Source organism: Erpetoichthys calabaricus, chromosome 1, assembly GCF_900747795.2.
Source record: "Erpetoichthys calabaricus chromosome 1, fErpCal1.3, whole genome shotgun sequence".
Taxonomy (NCBI): Eukaryota; Metazoa; Chordata; class Cladistia; order Polypteriformes; family Polypteridae; genus Erpetoichthys; species Erpetoichthys calabaricus.
This window is the reverse complement of record NC_041394.2, coordinates 278,247,568-278,269,907: the sequence shown is the minus strand read 5'-3', so window position 1 is coordinate 278,269,907 and position 22,340 is coordinate 278,247,568. Positions and strand designations below refer to the sequence as shown.

General features: G+C 37.1%; 1 protein-coding gene across 1 annotated transcript in view; it reads right to left on the bottom strand.

The window, feature by feature from the left end:
- Window positions 1-22,122, bottom strand: part of ints13 (integrator complex subunit 13) — a 57,095-nt gene extending 34,973 nt beyond the window's left edge. The window contains exons 1-6 of the mRNA XM_028815494.2: window positions 21,625-22,122; window positions 18,958-19,211; window positions 17,163-17,237; window positions 11,743-11,945; window positions 10,534-10,614; window positions 1,412-1,502 (exon numbers count right to left, since the gene is read on the bottom strand). Of these exons, the coding sequence (XP_028671327.1) occupies window positions 1,412-1,502; window positions 10,534-10,614; window positions 11,743-11,945; window positions 17,163-17,237; window positions 18,958-19,182 (675 nt within the window). The 5' untranslated portion in view covers window positions 19,183-19,211; window positions 21,625-22,122. The remainder of the gene's footprint in view (window positions 1-1,411; window positions 1,503-10,533; window positions 10,615-11,742; window positions 11,946-17,162; window positions 17,238-18,957; window positions 19,212-21,624) is intronic.
- Between the last annotated feature and the right edge of the window lie 218 nt (window positions 22,123-22,340).

Here is a 22,340-nt window from a genome sequence, read left to right as displayed (position 1 = left end):
AACTTTAAATTGCTGTAAATGTAAGACCTCAATGGTGGCTGCTTTTAATAAATATTTGCTCAAAATTTTCTACAAACATAAAATACCAAAATTACAGTAGAGGGTATGTTAAGAAAGCTGTATACTCTAGTATGTTTGTTAATTTTTTGTTATTATTAAGTGAATGAAGCTCTGTCATGTTGTCCAAAATTAACTCATTCTGCTTATTTAAACAGAAAGCATTAAAACATTATGCCAAGTTAAGCAGCTAGTTAAATTTACAATAACTTACTTCATCTAGTTTCTTCACTGCTAAACTATGTGAAATATAAAAATATATTCTTTTAAATACTTATACTGATTTTACTGGCAAGGCTTATATTTTCTGACTATAGTACAACATATAAAAAAGATAAACTGTAAATACATAAAAAAGTTATTCACAATATTTTATATGTATTATACTTGTCATTAGCAGTATATACATTCACACAATATATTAAAACTGACAACTATTAAAAAATTATCCAGAAATAACATATTTCCGTCTATTAACTGAAAATAATGGTATGAAATGACGAGGCAAAACGTTCAAACTATATAGTTGTTGATAAATCAAAATTTTAAACTATATATTTGGGGAAATGTTGTGTGTACCAGTTCATGAATTATATAGTATTAGGAGTCATTTATACTATTACACATCCTTACTTTTTATAGCATCCTTAAAAAGGAACACTCTTCTGGAAAAGGTATGAATGTACCATGCAATTTAATAAGATGTACCTATTCATTCAAACAGTATGAATAGAGGTGTTCAATTAGAAGCACGTTGTATTTTATTTTGTCAATAAATTAGTCCTCCTGTACGAGCATATCAAATGCAAATGTTTTCAAAGAAATTAAAATAAAAAAACAGTGTTTTTGGCCAATAAGTAAAACATAAGGCAAGCCACAGAAAAGTGTATGTGTAACAGGACCACATCACAGCCTAAAACATGCATTTATTATTATCAGATGGTCTTTAATATATTACTGTTATACTTTAAGTTATCTTTGATTTTTTGGAAATTAATTACAAATAAATACAGATTACACTTGTTTTAAGATGTAAGCACACACAAAAATTAACTTAAATTCTATAACTAAATGAATAATTAATGCATTTAGTACACTAATTAAATAAAATCCATTGTGAATAATTAAGCACTAATTCAAAATCCTTTTCAAAATTTCCAATTTCTTATTTCTATAAAATAGACAGATTATAATTAAAATACTATAGGTTTATAGAAGACAAATACTGCTTATAATATTAACTTTTTAAAATATGCTAAATATGCTAAAACTCAAAAGACTTTAAGGTGAAATAAATAAACTGTTAAATTAATGGCTTAAACAGTGATCTGATGTGATGCTCTCAAATGCATACCTCTCTCCTTGGCCGGTCAGATACAAGAGTGTCATCTCCAAATGGATATGTGTGAATAAGAACCAGTTCACACTGCTGAATCTGCATAAGACTTTAGAGTAAGAGGGGAAAAAAAAAAAAAAAAAAGGACAATACATAATTCGGAAATGCCCTTTAACCAAATTTACACTAAGCTAACGTATTATAATGTATTACATAGTTGCGAGTCAAAGATTGCTCTGGTAGGTGAAAAAGAGGATGTACATTCATATGAAAAAGTTTGGGAACCCCTCTTAATTCTTTGGATTTTTGTTTATCATTGGCTGAGCTTTCAAAGTAACAACTTCCTTTTAATATATGACATGCCTTATGGAAACAGTTGTATTTCAGCAGTGACATTAAGTTTATTGGATTAACAGAAAATATGCAATATGCATCATAACAAAATTAGTCAGGTGCATAACTTTGGGCACCCCAACAGAGATATTACATCAATACTTAGTTGAGTCTCCTTTTGCAAATATAACAGCCTCTACACGCCTCCTATATCCTTTGATGAGTGTCTGGATTCTGGACGGAGGCATTTTTGACCATTCTTCCATACAAAATCTTTCCAGTTCAGCTAAATTTGATGGCTGCCGAGCATGGACAGCCTGCTTCAAATCATCCCATAGATTTTCGATGATATTCAAGTCAGGGGACTGTGACGGCCATTCCAGAACATTGTACTTCTCCCTCTGCATGAATGCCTTTGTAGATTTTGAACTGTGTTTTGGGTCATTGTCTTGTTGGAATATCCAACCCCTGCATAACTTCAACTTTGTGACTGATGTTTGAACATTATCCTGAAGAATTTGTTGATATAGGGTTGAATTCATCCAACCCACGACTTTAACAAGGGCCCCAGTCCCTGAACTAGCCACACAGCCCCACAACATGATGGAACCTCCACCAAATTTGACAGTAGGTAGCAAGTGTTTTTCTTGGAATGCGGTGTTCTTCTTCCACCATGCAAAGCACTTTTTGTTATGACCAAATAACTCAATTTTTGTCTCATCAGTCCAAAGCACTTTGTTCCAAAATGAATCTAGCTTGTCTAAATGAGCATTTGCATACAACAAGCAACTCTGTTTGTGGCGTGAGTGCAGAAAGGGCTTCTTTCTAATCACCCTGCCATACAGATGTTCTTTGTGCAAATTGTGCTGACTTATAGAATGATGTACAGATACACCATCTGCAGCAAGATGTTCTTGCAGGTCTTTGGAGGTGATCTTTGGGTTGTCTGTAACCATTCGCACAATCCTGCGCATATGCCACTCGTGTATTTTTCTTGGCCTGCCAGACCTGGGTTTAACAGCAACTGTGCCTGTGGCCTTCCATTTCCTGATTACATTCCTTACAGTTGAAACTGACAGTTTAAACCTCTGAGATAGCTTTTTGTAGCCTTCCCCTAAACCATGATACTGAACAATCTTTGTTTTCAGATCTTTTGAGAGTTGCTTTGAGGATCCCATGCTGTCGCTCTTCAGAGGAGAGTCAAAGGAAAGTACATCTTGCAATTGACCACCTTAAATACCTTTTCTCATGATTGTGCACACCTGTCTATGACGTTCAAGGCTTAACGAGCTAATCCAACCAATTTGGTGTTGCAAGTAATCAGTTTTGAGCAGTTACATACATTCACATACCACTGTTATCTTTTTTGTTTAAAGTAAATTATTATACAGGCTGAGAGGGGTTCCCAGACTTTTTCATATGACTGTACAGTATATCATGTAAGGGATCAATAAGGGATGCATTACTTCTAGATAGATGCCATGTTGAGATCGTTTTATTTTTTCAGGCTTTGGATTCTATAACATGTATACAGCCATTAGAAAATATAGTGGGGTGCAGAGATTCTTCAAAATGAGCAGGGTTAATTGAGCTGGAAGTATGGTAATGTTAAATTGTATTAGTCTATACTTACAGTTGTGCTTGAAAGTTTGTGAACCCTTTAGAATTTTCTATATTTCTGCATAAATATGACCTAAAACATCATCAGATTTTCAGTCATTAAAGTAGATAAAGAGAAACCAGTTAAACAAATGAGACAAAAATATTATACTTGGTCATTTATTTATTGAGGAAAATGATCAAATATTACATATTTGTGAGTGGCAAAAGTATGTGAATCTCTAGGATTAGCAGTTAGTTTGAAGATGAAATTCGAGTCAGGTGTTTTCAATCAATGGGATGACAATCAGGTGTGAGTGGGCACCCTGTGTTATTTAAAGAACAGGGATCTATCAAAGTCTGCTCTTCACAACACGTTAGTGGAAGTGTATCATGGCATGAACAAAGGAGATTTCTGAGGACCTCAGAAAAAGAGTTATTGATGCTCATCAGGCTGGAAAACGTTACAAAACCATCTCTAAAGAGTTTGGACTCCACCAATCCACAGTCAGACAGATTGTGTACAAATGGAGGAAATTCAAGACCATTGTTACTCTCCCTAGGAGTGGTCGATCAACAAAGATCACTGCAAGAGCAAGGCGTGTAATAGTCGGTGAGGTCACAAAGGACCCCAGGGTAACTTCTAAGCAACTGAAGGCCTCTCTCACATTGGCTAATGTTCATGTTCATGAGTCCACCATCAGGAGAACACTGAACAACAATGGTGTGCATGGCAGGGTTGCAAGGAGAAAGCCACTGCTCTCCAAAAAAAAACATTGCTGCTCGTCTGCAGTTTGCTAAAGATCACATGGACAAATCAGAAGGCTATTGGAAGAATGTTTTGTGGACGGATGAGACCAAAATAGAACTTTTTGGTTTAAATGAAAAGCGTTATGTTTGGAGAAAGGAAAACACTGCATTCCAGCATAAGAACCTTATCCCATCTGTGAAACATGGTGGTGGTAGTATTATGGTTTGGGCCCGTTCTGCTGCATCTGGGCCAGGACGGCTTGCCTTCATTGATGGAACAATGAATTCTGAATTATATCAGAGAATTCTAAAGGAAAATGTCAGGACATCTGTCCATGAACTGAATCTCAAGATAAGGTGGGTCATGCAGCAAGACAACGACCCTAAGCACACAAGTCGTTCTACCAAAGAATGGTTAAAGAAGAATAAAGTTAATGTTTAGGAATGGCCAAGTCAAAGTCCTGACCTTAATCCAATCGAAATGTTGTGGAAGGACCTGAAGCCAGCAGTTAATGTGAGGAAACCCACCAACATCCCAGAGCTGAAGCTGTTCTGTACAGAGGAATGGACTAAAATTCCTCCAAGCCGGTGTGCAGGACTGATCAACAGTTACCGGAAACGTTTAGTTGCTGTTATTGCTGCAAAGGGGGGGTCACACCAGATGCTGAAAGCAAAGGTTCACATACTTTTCCTCAATAAATAACTGACCAAATATAATATTTTTGTCTCATTTGTTTAACTGGTTTCTCTTTATCTACTTTTAGGACTTGCGTGAAAATCTGATGACGTTTTAGGTCATATTTATGCAGAAATATAGAAAATTCTAAAGGGTTCACAAACTTTCAAGCACAACTGTAGCACAAACTTAAGAGAACTGCATTTTAAAGAGTAGCTTTCCATTCATGGTCTGTAACTGTAATATTAATAGTTTGATCCCACTATTTGTCTATGGTGACAGCTCACTCTTAGGGTTGTTTTCTAATTTTGGATATGATTGGAAGATTTTTTCCTTCATCTCTATAATTATTTAGTAACAATGATGCTGGAAAACAATGAAAGTAATAGCTAAGAGACATACACAGCAGTTAAAAAATACATTAGTCACACTAGTGTTCACTACATATTAAGACAACTCAAAGTCTGCTACAGACAAGCCTACTCATATTTTAGATTTTTTGAACATATATTCTTTAAGATAGAGGCTTTTTCTTACATATGACTAGTTCTAAAACACTACATTCTTGATGGAGTTCAGTTATATATACTGGGATAAACTGAAAAAGAGTACTGCATAGGCCTCATTTTCATGAACCTAATTCAAACTGAGCACACAACATTAAACCTCTACAAAACTATGGTCACAAATAAATATTAATTCCATAACCTAAACCAATCCATCCATTTAAGAACTGCGACTCCACCTGAATTAACACAACTTCATTATTAAGAGTGACTGTGAGTAACCAAATATCACAATAGTCATTTATAAATTTGTACTGTAAATGTGTACTTTATTATAGTATATATAATTATAGTATAAAGTAAAGGAAGCAACGTGTTTAAAGGAGGCTGGCGGCAGTTGTTGCAAATCTACTGATCATTTCTCATCCTCCTCCAAGTAAGAGAATGGGGCCTATTAAAGTATGGTGTCCCTAAGTTTCTGTATTAGGATGGAAACCAAAGCAATTTTCTGTACCTCTGATATTTCTAACAATTTTTAAATAAACTATTTATACATTGTGGCACGCGGCTGGGGGTGGTACCCAGCCGGGACACCCAAGAGGACCGTAGGACCGCCTCCTCCAGACCACGAGAGGGCGACCGCCCTGGTTGCTGTGGGGACCATGGGTACAGAGCTTTGAAGCTCAACCCTGTAGGGGCCCGTGGTCACCGCCAGGGTGTGCCCCAATGCCTGGAGAGCCCTGGACCTCAGCACTTCTGCCACACCAGGAAGTGCTGGGAGGAAGAGGAGCAGAGACACCCGGAGTGCTTCTGGGGTTGCAGCCGGCACTTCTGCCATGCTGGGGCGTGTCGGTGGAAGATTGCCGGAACACACCTGGAGCACATCAGGGGGACAATAAAAGGGGCTGCCTCCCTTCATTCAGGGCTGGAGTCGGGTGGAAGAGGACGAGGTCTGGGAGAGGAAAGAGGCAGCCTGAAGAGAGGAAAGGCATTTGTTGAGGGCCTGGACTTGTGGGGTGATTGATGCTGCGGCACTGGGTTGTGCTTCACTTGAATTGTAAATAAACGTGGATTGGACTTAAAATAATGTCCATCTGTCTGTGTCCGGGCTGCTTCCCACAACATACATTTACAACACCAGAAATAGTTACTTTAAAATTCAACTGTGTATATAGTAGCTTTTGTAGCTTCTTAATACAAGGACCCACTAATTAAAACTTTGGCAAGAGGTTAAATAATCCTCCTTGCTTATTATTAAAATAAGAGTCTTGATACCTACTTCTTTGTAAACCTTTTTACAATAAACATTGCTTAATCAGCAACTGATTGGCACTGGCCTTTCACCTTGACACACCAAAGCGCCTGTGAGTATTTATCACTCTTGCCTTGCCCAATGCCTTTCCCTCCATTTGCATTTAAGAATTCTTAGCTCAGGTGTGGCAATTAGTTCAAAATATCCAAACTCAAACCTTCCTTTGTCCTTTTCTGTTCCTCTGTGCTTTATGCCTCTTTCCATACTCAACTTGTTTTTGTTACATTGCCTCCATATTTGTTGGTCATCCTCCCACCACCAATTTTTATTTACAAATAGGTCTTTTATTTTCTCTATGGTAGTTATTTTTTTTTGTGCATACTGTATTAAATTAAGTTTGAAAAAATAATACATTACTGGATTCTTTTAAGTGACACAATTCTGGATTTTCACGTTGTTACAGTTAAAAGTAATATGAAAAAATGTACTTCATATGCTGAGTCATACGTTATCTGTTGTGTATCTATTTTAAAGCAGCCATAAAGCAAGCACTTCTCTACATACCACAAATGTTTTGGCTGAAGGGATTTTGTTATCAGTAATGACAACAAAGTGTCTGCACACACATCACACTTAACTTGATAATATAAATTATTGGATATTTTCCAGTTACTATTTATGTCTTCATGACATTAAACATTTTTGTTTTGCTAATAATGCTGAAGGTGTGAAACTTACAAGCAGCCTTCTTATTGGTGAATAGAAAAAAAGGCATTGGCATCCCTCCCTTATCAGCAAGCAGAATTAGAAGCTACCCAACAGTGTCCACCATCGAGTAAAATTTGCTTCAGCTATATCAGGAAGAACAGAGAAAAAACTAATTCTGTCCATCACTGAAATATATTTTGGAATCAGCTGAACAGGTCCTAATTGAGGTATTCCAGAAGGGGAATGAAATTTTACTTTCATAAGTCTTTAAAGTACCGCATAATTATAATTCTTTAAGTTTCGTCAAATAAGCACTAATATAAAGAGGAAATTGTGCACTTTCACTTATATTTATCTTGAACGCAAAACCTATTCAGCATTTGTCCACATTCTTTGCATATGTGGAAATGCACGGCCTGGAATAAAATTATAAATTAGTATGCTGTCTAAGAATATTAGTTTCCCCTCTAACACCCTAAAACTTTTACTATTACAGAAGGTAATTCAGAGCAAATAAATGAAAATGGCTAAAGTGTCCTTGTTTGTACCTTAGAGTAAAAAATTCTAAATTTCTAACGAGTACTGTTGTTTGTGATTTTAGGGCCAAACTGGACCAATACAAAGGGTAAAATCAGCAATCGTAGGGCTGCACGATTAATCTTTTTTTTCTCATGATAACGATATTTATGACCCACGATCAGTTAATAAATATCGTCGCAATTTTACAGTATAAAGACCAAACTGTTTTTTATGGGCTGAGTTTACGGATTGGACTGCGTCACTATGACGGTACTGCGTCTAGATTGCAAGCGCTTTCTGAAGCAGTAGAAGTCAATAGCAGCAATAACAGTCAGTCAGAATAAACATATGATGGCGGAGCAACGTGAGGAAGGTGCAGAAGTGCAATCGTTAGTTCCTAAAAAGGGGTCATACTCAGTTGTCTGGAACTATTTTGATTACGAGGAATGTGATGTTGATCAGGTACGAGTCTTGTGCAAACTTTGCTCCTGTTCCGTCCAAACGTCCCAAGGTAACACAACAAACCTCATCAACCACCTTAAAAGCCACCACAAAGTACACTATCAAGAATTTCAACAACTGAAGGCACAAACAGCAACAACAAAAAATTACCAGCCATCCACAACACAGACAACAATATCAGGGACATTGTTCAACGCAATACCATATCTGCCTAGCTCGCAAAGACACCGGGAAATAACAGAGGCGATCACGTACCATATAGCCAAGGATATGTGTCCAAGAACCACCGTGAGCAGTGAGGGGTTTAACAAAATGATCGCAACACTTGATAAAAGATATAGCATTCCCTCACGCAACCATTTTTCCAATGTTGCGCTGCCCTCGCTGTATGCGAAATGCCGAAAAGAAATAGAAAGAGAAATTCTCAGGCTCAGCCTTGAATATTTTGCTGCCACGACCGACTTATGGTCAAGCAGAACTGCGGAACCGTATTTGAGCTTGACAGTTCATTTTATTGACAGCGAGTTTGAGATGAAAAGCAAGCTTTTGCAAACTTCGTTTTTCCCACAAGACCATACAGCAGAGTTTATTGCAGTGGGCCTCAAAGAAGCGATGTCCGCTTGGGGCTTGGTGGAAGAAAGACTTGTGTGCATCACAACGGACAACGCAGCTAATATGATTAGGGCAGCATCTGTGAATAACTGGCCGAGGCTACACTGCTTTGGTCACAGACTTCATTTACCAAAGGAAAATTCGTCATTATTAATCGTGATAAAAATTTTGAGCAAAATAATCGTGATAATCATTTTTTCTGTTATCGTGCAGCCCTAAGCAATCGTATTCAATTCCATTAAAAGTCATTCCTATTTCGAGTGAGAATGCTACTATTGGTTGTTCTGACATGCATAATGTATACACTATATTAAACAGACTGCAAATAATATAAAATAAAATATGTACCATTAATTAACCTGGGGGAGTCATTTACAATACTGTTGTGCCTAGAATGTTATGAAATCTGAATGTAAGAATATTCCTTGAAAGTTCCTATAAACAATTTACAAAATTGTACACATATACATATAAATGGCATGCAAAAGTTTGAGCTTCCTTGGGCAAATTACATATTTTTGATATCTGAATGTAAAAAAAAAAAAAAAAAGTAATACAGTCGATCCTCAACATTCACGACTTCAAGTATTTGCCCGATTTTATCAGTAACCTCATTTTTAATTCTGTGTTGGAAACCGTGTACATCTGCAGGCTTCACAACTATGGGTAGTACAGAAAACAAATGAAAGGTGTGATGCATGCAAGTTTAGGGAACAGTTGGTATCCTACTAAGACGCATCACCAGTCTTGCTCACCCTACCGTTGTACAAAAAAGAGCTCCATATGTATTTGTTGCATGCAGTATTTTCATTGTTGCTTAAAAAAAATCAAGTTGATGTTGCAAGTTTTTCTATTTTTAAAGCATCTTGAGCAAAAAGAAGTCTCTCTTTCCAAATGACACAGTGATTCTAATGACAACTGTAGAGGACACAGGAAGTAACTTATTTGGTGCCCTTAACACTGGTACAGGAAAATTAAAATGTTATTTTTCAGCCTGTAACAATGGCAGTCAATTAAGGAGGTAATCAAAATCAGGCAAGATTCAGAGAATAACTCCTTACCTGCCTGTAAGTTCTATGAAAGGTCACAGGAAACCCAACTATGGAAAGAAAGTGCACCTACACTGGAAGAGCTCTCATGGGTTTGAGACAGCTACTGGTAAAGGTTCATAGCGATGGCTTCTTGAAGGAGCTCATGAGCCAATAATTATCATGACCAAAATTCTATCAGATCTCTGTTTTAGTAAAGCATACAGCTATGGGTCCTCACTCTTTAAATATGTCTGTCCACATATACAGGTGTATCTGTTATTTGTGTTAATGATGAAGTAATTGTCACTGTACAGCTATACTGCATCCTCCACAGCAGTGTTAGGATACAGCTATTCTAGGTATCCTGTCTACAGCAGGCTATAATTGATGGTGCTCTACAGAGCTCAAATTATGAAAGGTTATGGAATGGATACTACATTGGTGTGATGGGTTATTTATAAGGTCACCCAACATTACATTCAGAAAGACCAAAATAATCACTATTAAAAATTAAAGTCAACGGGAAATGCTAATTACTCCCACTTAAATATATATCCATCCATTTTCTATTTCTGTTTTTTTCCTGGTCAGCTCCACATAAAGAGTCTTCACTTTAAGAAAAAAAAACACCAAATGTGTAATATACAAGTTTACCAAGAATTAAGTTAGAATGTACAAAAACATATACTCACCGATCTGACCCAGCGGCAAGTTTATTGTGGTCTTGAATTGCTTCTTGAACACAATCCTCCAACATTCGCACATGTGTGTCACTAAATGATAGGGTATGAAATGAGAGGGTGAGGAATACATCTCAGAGCTAGTTTTTTCAGAGTGTAATTACATTAAGCACAAAAAGAAAGCATTTCTAAAATTAATGTTTTTATATGCGTCAGAATGACATTGCAGGATTTTAGGCAATTTCAACAAAAGTAGAAAAATATTTATTTTATACTTTAAGTGTATACTTTTTTGGAAATGTTATTAAGCACAACTGACATGAAAATATAGAATACTAATTCATTAATTCAATATACTATGTAGGAGGAGAATGGGCATCCCGACCAGTAAGGAGGATGTGTTATTACCCGGACGGGAGGTCAAAACTTAAGAACAGATGGGATGGATGGCTGGATGAGGAAATAGCTTCTGCTGGTCCATCCAAAATATTAGTCTGTCCAGGCGTAAAGTTAAGAGTTAGGAGTGTTCCATTCCCCATATGCCAGTTGCAAATGGTCCTTGTATGGGATCCCAGTTGAGACACCCGCTGGCGAGATGATGACAGGAAGGGCTGCCCTGTCGGGGTCCCCTTATGACCTGGAAGTGCTCCCCGGAAGACATGGCATGAGACCGGAAGCACTCCTGGGCCTGGCATAAAAGGAAGCTCGCTGCTACAAATGGATGAGTCAGAGTCGGGAGGCAGCAGCAAAACTCAAAGGAGGTAGTAAAGGAGAAAGAATTGTTAGTTTATTGTTCATTTACTGTAAAATTGTGGCTTACATCGGTAGAGGACTGTAGAATGTGCCTGGGAGAAGAATAAAAATTCTTTATTTTATTCTATTAACATGTGGTGTATTGCTGGGTCTGTGGTTCTCTGGCACCCCTGTGTGGTCACAACTAGATAGGAGTGAATTTAAAAACATGTCCAAATACACAGCTACAACCAAATAACTTCTTGCTGTACATAGGCTATAGTCTCCTCAGGCCAACAAGGTTGACATTTTTTATGTTATAGAAAAATAAGATCCCAATCCCAGCCAACACAGGGCGCAAGGCAGGAACAAATTCCAGGCAGGGTGCCAGCCCACTGCAGTAATTATTACTGTTAAAAATTTAATTCCAGATTCAAATAAGATTTACAGAAACGCTCCATCATAAACTGTTAATACTACTTCAAATACCTCTTTGCATTTGTGATGCAGATAATTCGGCCTCTGTTGCTTACGCGCTCTACATTATCCATCATTGAGATGCGAGCTTCTTGTTGGTATTCTGTAACTTTGCACAGAGTCTCTACTGCAGCCACTAATCCATGTAATATGCTACAACACTCAGGGTCTTCACGAGGGTTAGGGGGACCAACAGCTGCAAGGGCAGACATCAGCTGCATTAAAAAAAGATGAACCGGTATTATACACACATCATAGATTTGAAGGAGGACACTTTTTCATGCTGATTTTATTTTAGCTGAGGAAGCATTTTTGCCAGTTTCTTCCTTAATTTTTCTCATGACAATGACAGTTATCATACTATTCAATAACTACTAGACAAAGAGTTTTACTATATTTAGCACCAGATGCCACGTAATACAATGTGACAACTTTGTAAATACACACACAGATTTATAACAACATAATAGGCCATTGGCCACATGTACAGCAAATTATTACCTATGACATTACCACACAATGTGTTAGTTATAACAATTTCCATATACAGTGGAACCTCGTTTCACGAACATCTCGGTACACATTCAACTCGGTTTACGACCAAAAAGTTCGCCAAACTTTTGCCTCGGTTCACGACCACACACTCGGTATATGAGCAAGCCAGTTTCCCTTTCGGTTTGTGCGCGACGATGATTTCCGCACCTGTTGCATTGTTCTCAGTCAGACGTGCATGCTTGCAGGGGCGTGCGCGCGTGCGTGCTTTCGCTGTGAAGTCTTTGTGCTCTATTTCATTTCCCTTCCGGTTCGTATGCGCCGATTACTGTATTTAAGCACGTGTTCAGCCTCTCCCTGTTCATTGTTCTCAGTCAGACGTGCGTGCTTTACCTATTAACTCTTTGTGCTCTATAGTATTTCGTGTGCTTTTGCAGTTAACCATGGCTTCTAAGCAAGTGAAGAGTGGTGAGAAGAAAGTGTTGCAATGTTACTTTTCTCTTTTTTCAAATGTTCAATTTTTTTCCCTGTGCTTAAAACTCATTTAAAAGGAGTGTTTACAGTGATCGGGTTGTAATGCTATTAGCGTGAACTCCTGCAATGTTACTGTCTTGGCTGGCTTTTAAATAAAGTTCGGATTTGTTCAAATGTTCCTTTTTTTCCCCCTGTGCTTAAAACTCATTTTAAAAAAAGTGTTTATACAGCGATCGGATTGTAAGGCTATAGCGCAAACTGCTGCAATATTACAGAGAGAGAGGGGGCTCGCGTGCTGCTGAGAGAGAGAGAGAGCTTGTGTGCTGCTGAGAGAGAGAGAGCCTGCGCGTGCAGCTGAGCCTGGGTGATTGTGTCAGTGTTATTGAATGTTTTACATTAGTTTACTATTACACTGTGCATTCTATGGTGTAATTAACTATATTTGTGCTTAAAAATCTTTAAAAAAATATATTTACATACAGTTCGTACGGTCTGGAATGGATTAATTGTATTTACATACAATCCCATGGGGGAAATTGCTTCAGTTCACGACCAAATCAGTTTACGACCACAGGTTTGGAACAAATTATGGTCGTGAACCAAGGTTCCACTGCATTATGAAAGACAAAAGGAAAGTCATTTGGGGATAATTGGGCAGTATCTCTTTACCAATGTGAACTAAGAAATGATGCCATTACCAAAAAAGCAGGAGAAGGTATAGGTCCAGACTATTAGGTTCAAACTTTAAAAGTTCATAACTATGGTCATGACATGGTAGGTGTGCCAGGAGGACACTTTACTGTACAGAAAGAATATCTGGGCAAAACTAAAGTTTGCCCCAGAACCCCTCAACAAAGACCAGGGGCCTCATGCATAATGCCATGTGTGGAATTCACATTAAAACATGGCGTACGAGTAAAAGTTGAAATGTGTGTACACACAAAAAAAAAATCAGATGCACAAAACCATGCATACGCCAACTTCCACTCCATAAATCCCAGTCAGCGTGAAAAGTAACGCACGTGCAGACACCTGCCTTCCCACCCCTACTACTCCCATAATTTTAAATATTTTAACATGCAGATCAATATCAATATCTCTTTTTGTTCAGTGTTTGGTTAAAAGACAATGGCAAAAGCACGTGAAAAAAGGAATTTCAGCGAATGCCACATCAGGGATGTGAATCTAAAAAAGAAAGGGAAACCACAGAGGAACAGTAGCACTGCTTTGATGCTGGGTGCCACCAATTTGCAAAACCAAGCAGAAAACGTGTGTACGAAATGGATTGTGGTTGGCGCGAGAATATACATGGCTTTATGGCAAGTTTAGTTTTTATACATTGTGATGTAATTGTGGAAACAGGCGTAAGCAACATTTTTGTGTGTATGCAATGTCTATACGAGGGTTGTCTGGGTTCCGCGTGGAATTTTATCGTTTGTCGAGTGTCAGCCTGTCGAAACCTGTTCTGCTGTGTAGAGGGATTATTCAAGTGGTTGCATGTTTTTGTTCAGATGTTTTGCTCCCTCTCTTCCTTCAGAATGAACACGAGAAGCAAACGAACTGAGAGTGCGCAGCCGGCGCTAGCAGCGAAGCTCCCGACTCCGTGCGTGCGTGACTTTCGAGTGATGATTTTTTACGACTTTTCTGATGGTTTAATCCGCTCGGTGGAACGCACCATGTTTGCCATCTTTTTCAACATCGATGGCATTGTCGCATCAATTCCGCTGATGGAGAGGACAACTGTAACCTCTGAGTGGTACACCACTCAGTGCCTGCCTGACGTTTTTTCTGCGATGGCTAGAGGCCGGTCCAAGAACTTGCGAAGGCAATTTTTGCATCATGACAATGCGCCAGCCCACACGGCTAATGCGACGAAGCATTTCATTGAAGACAGTGGTGTCAATGTTTTGAACCCGCCACCCTACTCGCCTGATCTTGCACCATGTGACTTTTGGCTCTTCCCGAAGGTGACAGAACCCCTGCGAGGCCACAACTTCGAAACTCGAGAGGAACTGATTGCAGCTGTCAAAGAACAGCTGGACAACCAACCTCCCAAAGACAGACTTTCGTGAGTGTTTTGCGGCGTGGGTCAGAAGAGCCCAAAAGTGCATTGATGTTGGAGGTGAATACTTGGAAAAAGTTTAAAAAGGATCGAAGTACATGAGAAAAATAGAAAAAAAAATCCTTGGCTACTTATTTCGAGTGATTCTGCGCGGAACCCAGACAACCCTCGTACATGAGGCCCCAGGACTTCTGGAACAATGTGCTCTGGACAGATGGAGGTAAAGACAGATTAATTTAGGTGCAGTACCAAAGAAATGCATGGCAAAAACCAAAGACAACATTTAAACAGAAGAACCCTATAACAACTATAAAGTATGGTGGTGGAAAAGTTATTTTTTTGGGGCTGCTATGCTGCTTCAGGAACTAACCAGCACACCATTATGAAATTCAAATGTGAATTGTTCATTGTACCAGAATTACTTGAGGATAAACAACATTGCGATCAACCCATAGATAGAACTTTATTTGTCCCCAGTGGGAAACTTGGCTTAAGAATCTCTTTAAATAAATAAATTTACACGCACACTTTGGTTTGAGCAAAAACGAAAATTACAAAGAAAGAAAACTTCTGACTTGGCTGTCACAGATACAGCGAGGCATTATCCAGGCGTATACCTGCCAGAATAAAGAAGCCACAGCAGAGTTTCTTGACACACTTCTGCTGAAGAATTTGTTGGATGAAAGTCATCAGTGTTGGTGTGTCAGAGAGAGCATGTGCAGCACTGTTCAAAAAGGAACTTTTTTTTTTTTTTTTTACTTATTAATAATTCAGTTGGCATCTCTTGAAGTGATGTTACTGACCCAGCACACCACAGTGTAAAAATTGCACTGGCCATCACAGAGTTACAGAAGATCTGAAGGATGTCATTTTCCACATTAAATGAATGCAGTCTCCTAAGGAAACAGAGCCTGTTCTCTGAACAGGGAAGAACTATATAAGAAAGAGTAGACCAGTCCAAACTATCATTTATATGAACTCCTAAGTATTTGTAGGATTGGACTTGTAAAAATATACCAGTAAATCCACCAAGGAATGGCAAAAAAAAAAAAAAAAAAGAAATGGAGGACTCTGGAATGGTCAAGTTGAAGCCCAGATCTGAATCATATCGAGATCCAGTTGGAGGATTTGAAATAGGCTGTCCATACAAAACACTCTCAGACACCACAAAGAATTGTGTATGGAGAAATGTTTTTTTTTTTTTTTTTTTTTTTTTATAACAACTTTCTCCCAGCAGATGTCAGAGACTGGTAGATAGTTATACATAATGCCCACTTGAAGTTGTTTCTACCAAACAAGGGAATACCAGGTATTAGAATCAAGGGTACACTTTCTTTTTTTTGGAGTATCTGTTTATTTTTTGTTGAATACTCACCAAACCCCCCGAAGCAGCCTGCACTACGCATTAGCCATTTCGTGTCTCTGCTGCTCGCGTATGTGGATTTCACTTTCACCAAACAACAAATCTTTTAATTCTCGCAGATTCGCCTCTTCATTGGGAAGAAACACTACTTTTCCCTGATGGCAACACAAATTAGACGATTTACAAGTCTGCGACTTAAAGTTTAAATCCAAGCAATATATTCGATCTCTTTTCACTGCTCCGTTATTTCATAGAGTAATAATTTCCGTTTGTTTGCGCTAATGCAATCTTCACTATCATTTTTTTGAGACTTTTGAATTTTAGCACTTTCATTATCTCTAACCTGCTCTGCATGTGTATCGCGCCAACATTTTTGAATTCTTTACGACGTTCTACTTTGTCATCTACTCTGTGTCTTTTATTTCTGGCCCCGGGCGTGGTTAAATCTCTTGGCACAAAGTCTCGTCTTGTGGGACATGAAAGTATCTCTCTGAAAAAGTCTCCTCTCGTCTCAGGATTTTTTTTTTATAATAACAGAGAGAAATTATTGCAATGTGAAATTTATATTTTTTAATCATATCACCTTAACAAATATACTAATCAAATCCTGATATGTGCACAAATATTAAAAAGAAAAAAAAACATTTTATGGTGTGTACTTACTTTTTCACAAGACTGTACAGTATTTCAGGTTGGAGGGCACACAGGTTAAGCTAACAATCTAGGATCGCACAGGTGAATTAATGACGGTGACTGAAGCAACAACCTTTATGGTTTATAATACAAGAACCATAGTAACGTATAAGAAAAGAGTGTAAAAATAAATTGTATCCATTAAAACTTTCCGATAAAAAAGTTAAGTATTTTAAATTACTTTCAGCAGAAATAAATAAACTGTGCTTTGTGTTTGAAATATTTAAATACTTTATATACTCAGAACAAATTTGTAAGTAAATTTATTTAAAGACTGGGTAAATGATTTATTACTGTTTGTCACCTGAAAACTACTGTATTCCTTCTAAATATATTGTATTATCTTACCTCTTGAACATTTTGATCTTCTTGGTTCCAGCTATTTAAAATGTGAAACTCAGAGTCGCTTACAATGTAACAAACCTGAAAAAATCAAGAGTGCAAATAACCTATGAAAACAGAAAAGCAAGTGATATTTCAAATGTAAACAGAAAGTATTATTTACTAACTAATTGTGCTATCTGTCTAAGATAGGTTGAAACCTAAGTAAATAATGTATACCTCATTGTTACCATTTCCCATGCACCATGCAATGCATAGGTCTTTATTATATGCCATCTGCTATGAAATTTGTAAAATCAATGTTAATGTCTGTGATGCGTTATCTACTGGAATTACAGATGTACTACACTTTATTACTAAAAATGTTTGTGATGAGCCATCTTTTGGAATGAAAGAGATACAGTAACTGAATGGACAGACAGACAGACAAATCATTTTATTAAGGTGGAAAATAAAGAAAGAACTTGACAAACAGACTTAAAATAATATTGGAAAATCAAAAGGTACAGTACATTTTATATATTGTGGTGAACTTAACTTTAGTTTGTATTGCTGTATAACAGAAAAATACAAGTGGAACAATCTACTTCTCTTTTACTAAATGGTCTAAGATGACTGGCATTCACTTCCTAGACACTCCCTGTGTGGAGTTTGCTTGCTCTTCACACGGGTTTCTTCCGAGTGTCTACTTTTCTCTCACAGTTCCAAGACATGCAGGTTAGACGTCCAGGCATTGTTCAATTAGCCCTGATGTTTGTGTTCATCCATCAATGAACGGACTCCCTATCCAGGAACTGTTCCTGCCTTATACTTGATATTTACTGTGATATGCTCCAGCTTCATGAATACCCTGCTCTGGATTAGCAAGTTAAGAAAACGGAGGGAAAGATAGATGTTCTATTCAGTCCAAATGGAAAAATGAATTATCCCAATAAAAATAAAATGGACTTTGTATTGTTGTAGTAAAATATAGTTTCCAATACAAAGGATCACAATTAGAATCTTGCTATGAACTTACAATTTTATATTTTATCATACCTAAGTTTACTGAAGACAGGATTGCTGTTTCACAAAAACATAGTATTGTAACAACAAAACGCAGGTTACCAAGAGGAAATATTATTAAATTGTTAATTTGATTTACAATACTTCAGTATTTAAAAAATATTTATACAAGTGTGGAGAGTCCTATTAATAATAATTCTGAAGAGGTCTATGTGGAATAAGATTACAATAAACAAAAAGAAATAACAAAGAAAAGACTGATCAAGTAAATATTAAATAAGAAATTAAAATGGATAGAGATTGTTTCAATTACAGATTTTGATGATACAGAATGTTTCCTTTCATAATGGGAAAAATGGTAAGAATTTTCTGCATTTTGTATCTGAAGGTATGCTCTGATTTTCAGCCACAGTGCAAAATGTCATTAGCTTCTAACTGAGGATAAGTCAGATTTCCAATGACTACAACGGTAAAGAGTTCTCTCTACTTTTTTAGGCATTCAGGTTGCTCTCTGGATATTAAGACCTTCAGAAGACTCACAGTATAAAGCAGATCATTAGAACATTTGTTTAATTTGACTAGTGAATAAATAGACCATTTAAGAATTCTTCCCACAACAAGATTTTCCTCAGTGTTTCAATACCCTTCGTGTAAAGTCTATCCATATAAAAATTAGATTCTTCTTATATTCCTGCCAAAAAAATCTCAAGTGCTAAATTATATAACTAGCTGAATTAAATGTGACATATAGTATTTACTTAGTCAATGTCTTTCAGATAAAATAAAGCTAACTTACCAGCTTCTTGGATGGGTATATATCATATAATATTCTGCAATATTCCATTGAACATTCAACAGCACATGTCCACAGAGATTTTGAGATAGGGGCCAGTGGAATGATGCCTTGAGCTCGATTTTTATTTAGCATATCAAACTCCACTTGTTGCCTGCAGGATTCTGACATGTAGGGACAATGGTCCACAACAAACACTGTTTTGTGTGAAACTGAAAGGTTCTTCATGTCTTTATTCTGTTAAGATCAGATGCAATCTGAAAAGACAGTATTAGACATCAATCAATCTGATCAACATTAATTTTTAATACTGTTAGTGCATCTCATAAAAATGTACATGATTTCAAGTGTTACTTAAAAACAATACATATTAAAATGATTAACAAAAACATTCTGCTTTCTTTGTGTTATAAAATTAATTTGGAAGAAACATGTAATGAACTCTTTCATAATTTTTCCTTACTTCAAAAAGTAAAAACTTGAAATTATTGTCAGACAAGATGATAAATTAAAACAACAGCTATAGTAGCAGGCAGTGTGGGTAAGATGCTAGAATGCATACCAAGATGTTCTGGTTCAATTTCAAACCAATCAATCATAGTATTAAACAAATGTGTCACATTAAAAAGAACAACAGCTGCAATACATTTACTTATTTGGCTGATGCCAGGCCAAGGTGACTTATAATATCTGAGATTAACTGAAAAACAAGAAATGAAACCAACTGTGAGTACAGGCAGATGAAGTGACTGATAGTGATCACACAGTAAGTGTGTTTACATGCACATTCCAAACCAAGATAAGGTGAGTAACCTGGTTAAGGCAAAAACCTTGCTTTTGTACATATCTTAGTTGATGAAAATATTGGGTCAACTGGTACCCCTAAATCCTTATCAGAGGTTGCTTCCTGTAAGACAGTGTCCCCCATCTTGTATTTATAATTGATGTTCCTTTTACCTACATGTAGCACTTTGCACCTTTCTACATGAAACTACATTTTCCAAGTGTTTGTCCAGTTCTGAAGGATGTCCAAGTGTTTTTGAATTCTTTTTGCTCTCTCCTCAGTGTCTGCCGTCCCTCCAATTTCAGTATCAACTGTGAATTTCACAGTTTACTGACTATACCAGAATCAATGTCATTAATATAAATAAGAAAAAGTAAAGGTCCAAGGACAGACCCCTGAGGGACTCCATTGATGATCTTACTTCACATGGAGAGTTCCCCTCTCAATTGTACTCTTTGTCTCCTGCTGGTTAACCAACTAGAGATCCACTGTTGTAGGTTACCTTTGATGCATAATGCTTCCAGTTTCAGAATTAACCTTTGATGTGGGACTTTATCAAAGGCTTTTTGAAAGTCTAGGGAAGTTATGTTGTATGCTTTGATATTCTCAACTATTCCAGTTGCTTCATCCAAAAAATCTAAAAGATTGGTTTAGTTAGGACCGTCTCTCATAAACCAAAGTTGATTGTTATTTAGTGTATTATTTTCTTTTGTAACATTTTCTAATTTATTTCTTATTACAGCTTCCATAATTTTGTACTCGATGTATAAACACTGAACACTGTATCCACCCGATCTAACTTATATATGCATAGGAAATAGCTGGATTAAAACTAAACTGACTCTTCATTAAAATGTTTTTTTTGATGGTCTGTAACATTCTTTTCTACGTAGCTGTGCAATTAAGCCCTGTAATGGAGAGTAACCTGTGTTTCTTGCCTTAAGCTCAGAGCTGCTGTGGTAATAACGTAGGTATTTTTACTTAAATAAAATAAGTATTGTGTTAATTTTAACGAATTACCCCAGCACTGCTCATCAACAAAAATTTAGGGAGTACTAAATACAGAGACATAAACCAGGAGAAGGAATAATACACTCGCCAGAGAATTTGCCAAAGGAAATGTATTTTGTGGATGATGAAAACGTGTGCCAAGCTAACAGATGCACGGGCGAACAGGAGTGTAACTTACAAAATCAGAGACCAATATCCCTGTTTCTTTAAGAGGCATTTTAGTAACCGGATTCCTGTGAATTACCAGGCTGTTAACGTACTCCGTCTGTGAGCAGCAGGATTTGAACCCACGACCTCACTGTGCGAGCCCCACTAAGTGCTTAAACAATCTATGCTACCCTGTATTAATTCATTTCATGCAGCGACTTCAAAAAAATAATAAAATCATCGAACTTCACTTTTCCTTGATATTTTCCTTTAATATTAATCGTTTAGTATACAAAGCAATGCATCATTTACTATACACAAAAATGCACTGCAACCTCAATTTATGCCCTCGAAATCAGCGTCAGTAAAATCAAGTAGATTTGAATCTGCAAGCAAGAACAGTGGAACACATTAATCAAGTGTTATTTTTTTTATTAAGTTCACAAAGGTATCATGTACAGCGTTTCAATTTTACCTCCGGACAAAATATTTAATTCCTAAAAATTTTATTGAAGTAGCTAAACATTAACTGTTAAACCAATTACAACAAAAGCTGTTGTATAATAAATCTAGCAGCAGTGCATTTCTTATACACGTTAAACGAAGAAACAAGAATGGCTCTAGTCTACGTGTGTATATCCAGAAATGGTAATTATTTACTTTTGAAAAACATAAACCAGTCCATATTACTATAAAGATCAACTTATTGGGAATAATAATAGAGTCACCTGTTTTCGCTAGGTCCTCTTCACATCCAAGCTTAAGCTAAAGAATTCACAGAGAAACAGCAGAGCTTGCTCATGTTCAAAGTAAACAAAGCCGTCCCAGATTAGTATCCTTTGGATTCTATAATAGCTTTCTATCCCAGTACATCTGGTAATTTCCCACTGCCTTCAGTCATACTGACACATTTTCTCTCACGATGATGTTCCAGACATCAATAATATATTACTTGTCAAATGATGGACTCCACTTTCACACCATTTCTTCCCGGTCCATCACACATTAGCGGTCGGGCGGCACGCCGAGCTTTCCTGAAAACTGTTCCGCCTCTAGACTCGTTTGAATAGTCCAACTGTGTTGACTACTGTATAGCATTTTTACAAGCGTAAAAAGCCATAATTACAATACATTTGTTACAATGATTAAGCCAAAATGTAAGCGTGTACTGTTTTAACTAAGTCTATATAGAATGAGATCATAAAACCCATAAGGTATTTGTCGACTCTTTGAAATTCGGTACAGAGAGTCCACGGCGTGCTTAGGGCTTTAGGTAAGTCAAGACACTTGTTCCGCATAGCGTTCAGTTTCCAACCGTGAATAAATATTTTATTTTCAGAACTACCTTATTCTAAAAGGCAGTCTACGCTGGCAGTAATAGGCGCAAGGCAGTTAAAAAACAGGACGTCGTGTCTGTCAGCCCATGGCGGACCCAAGACGCTTC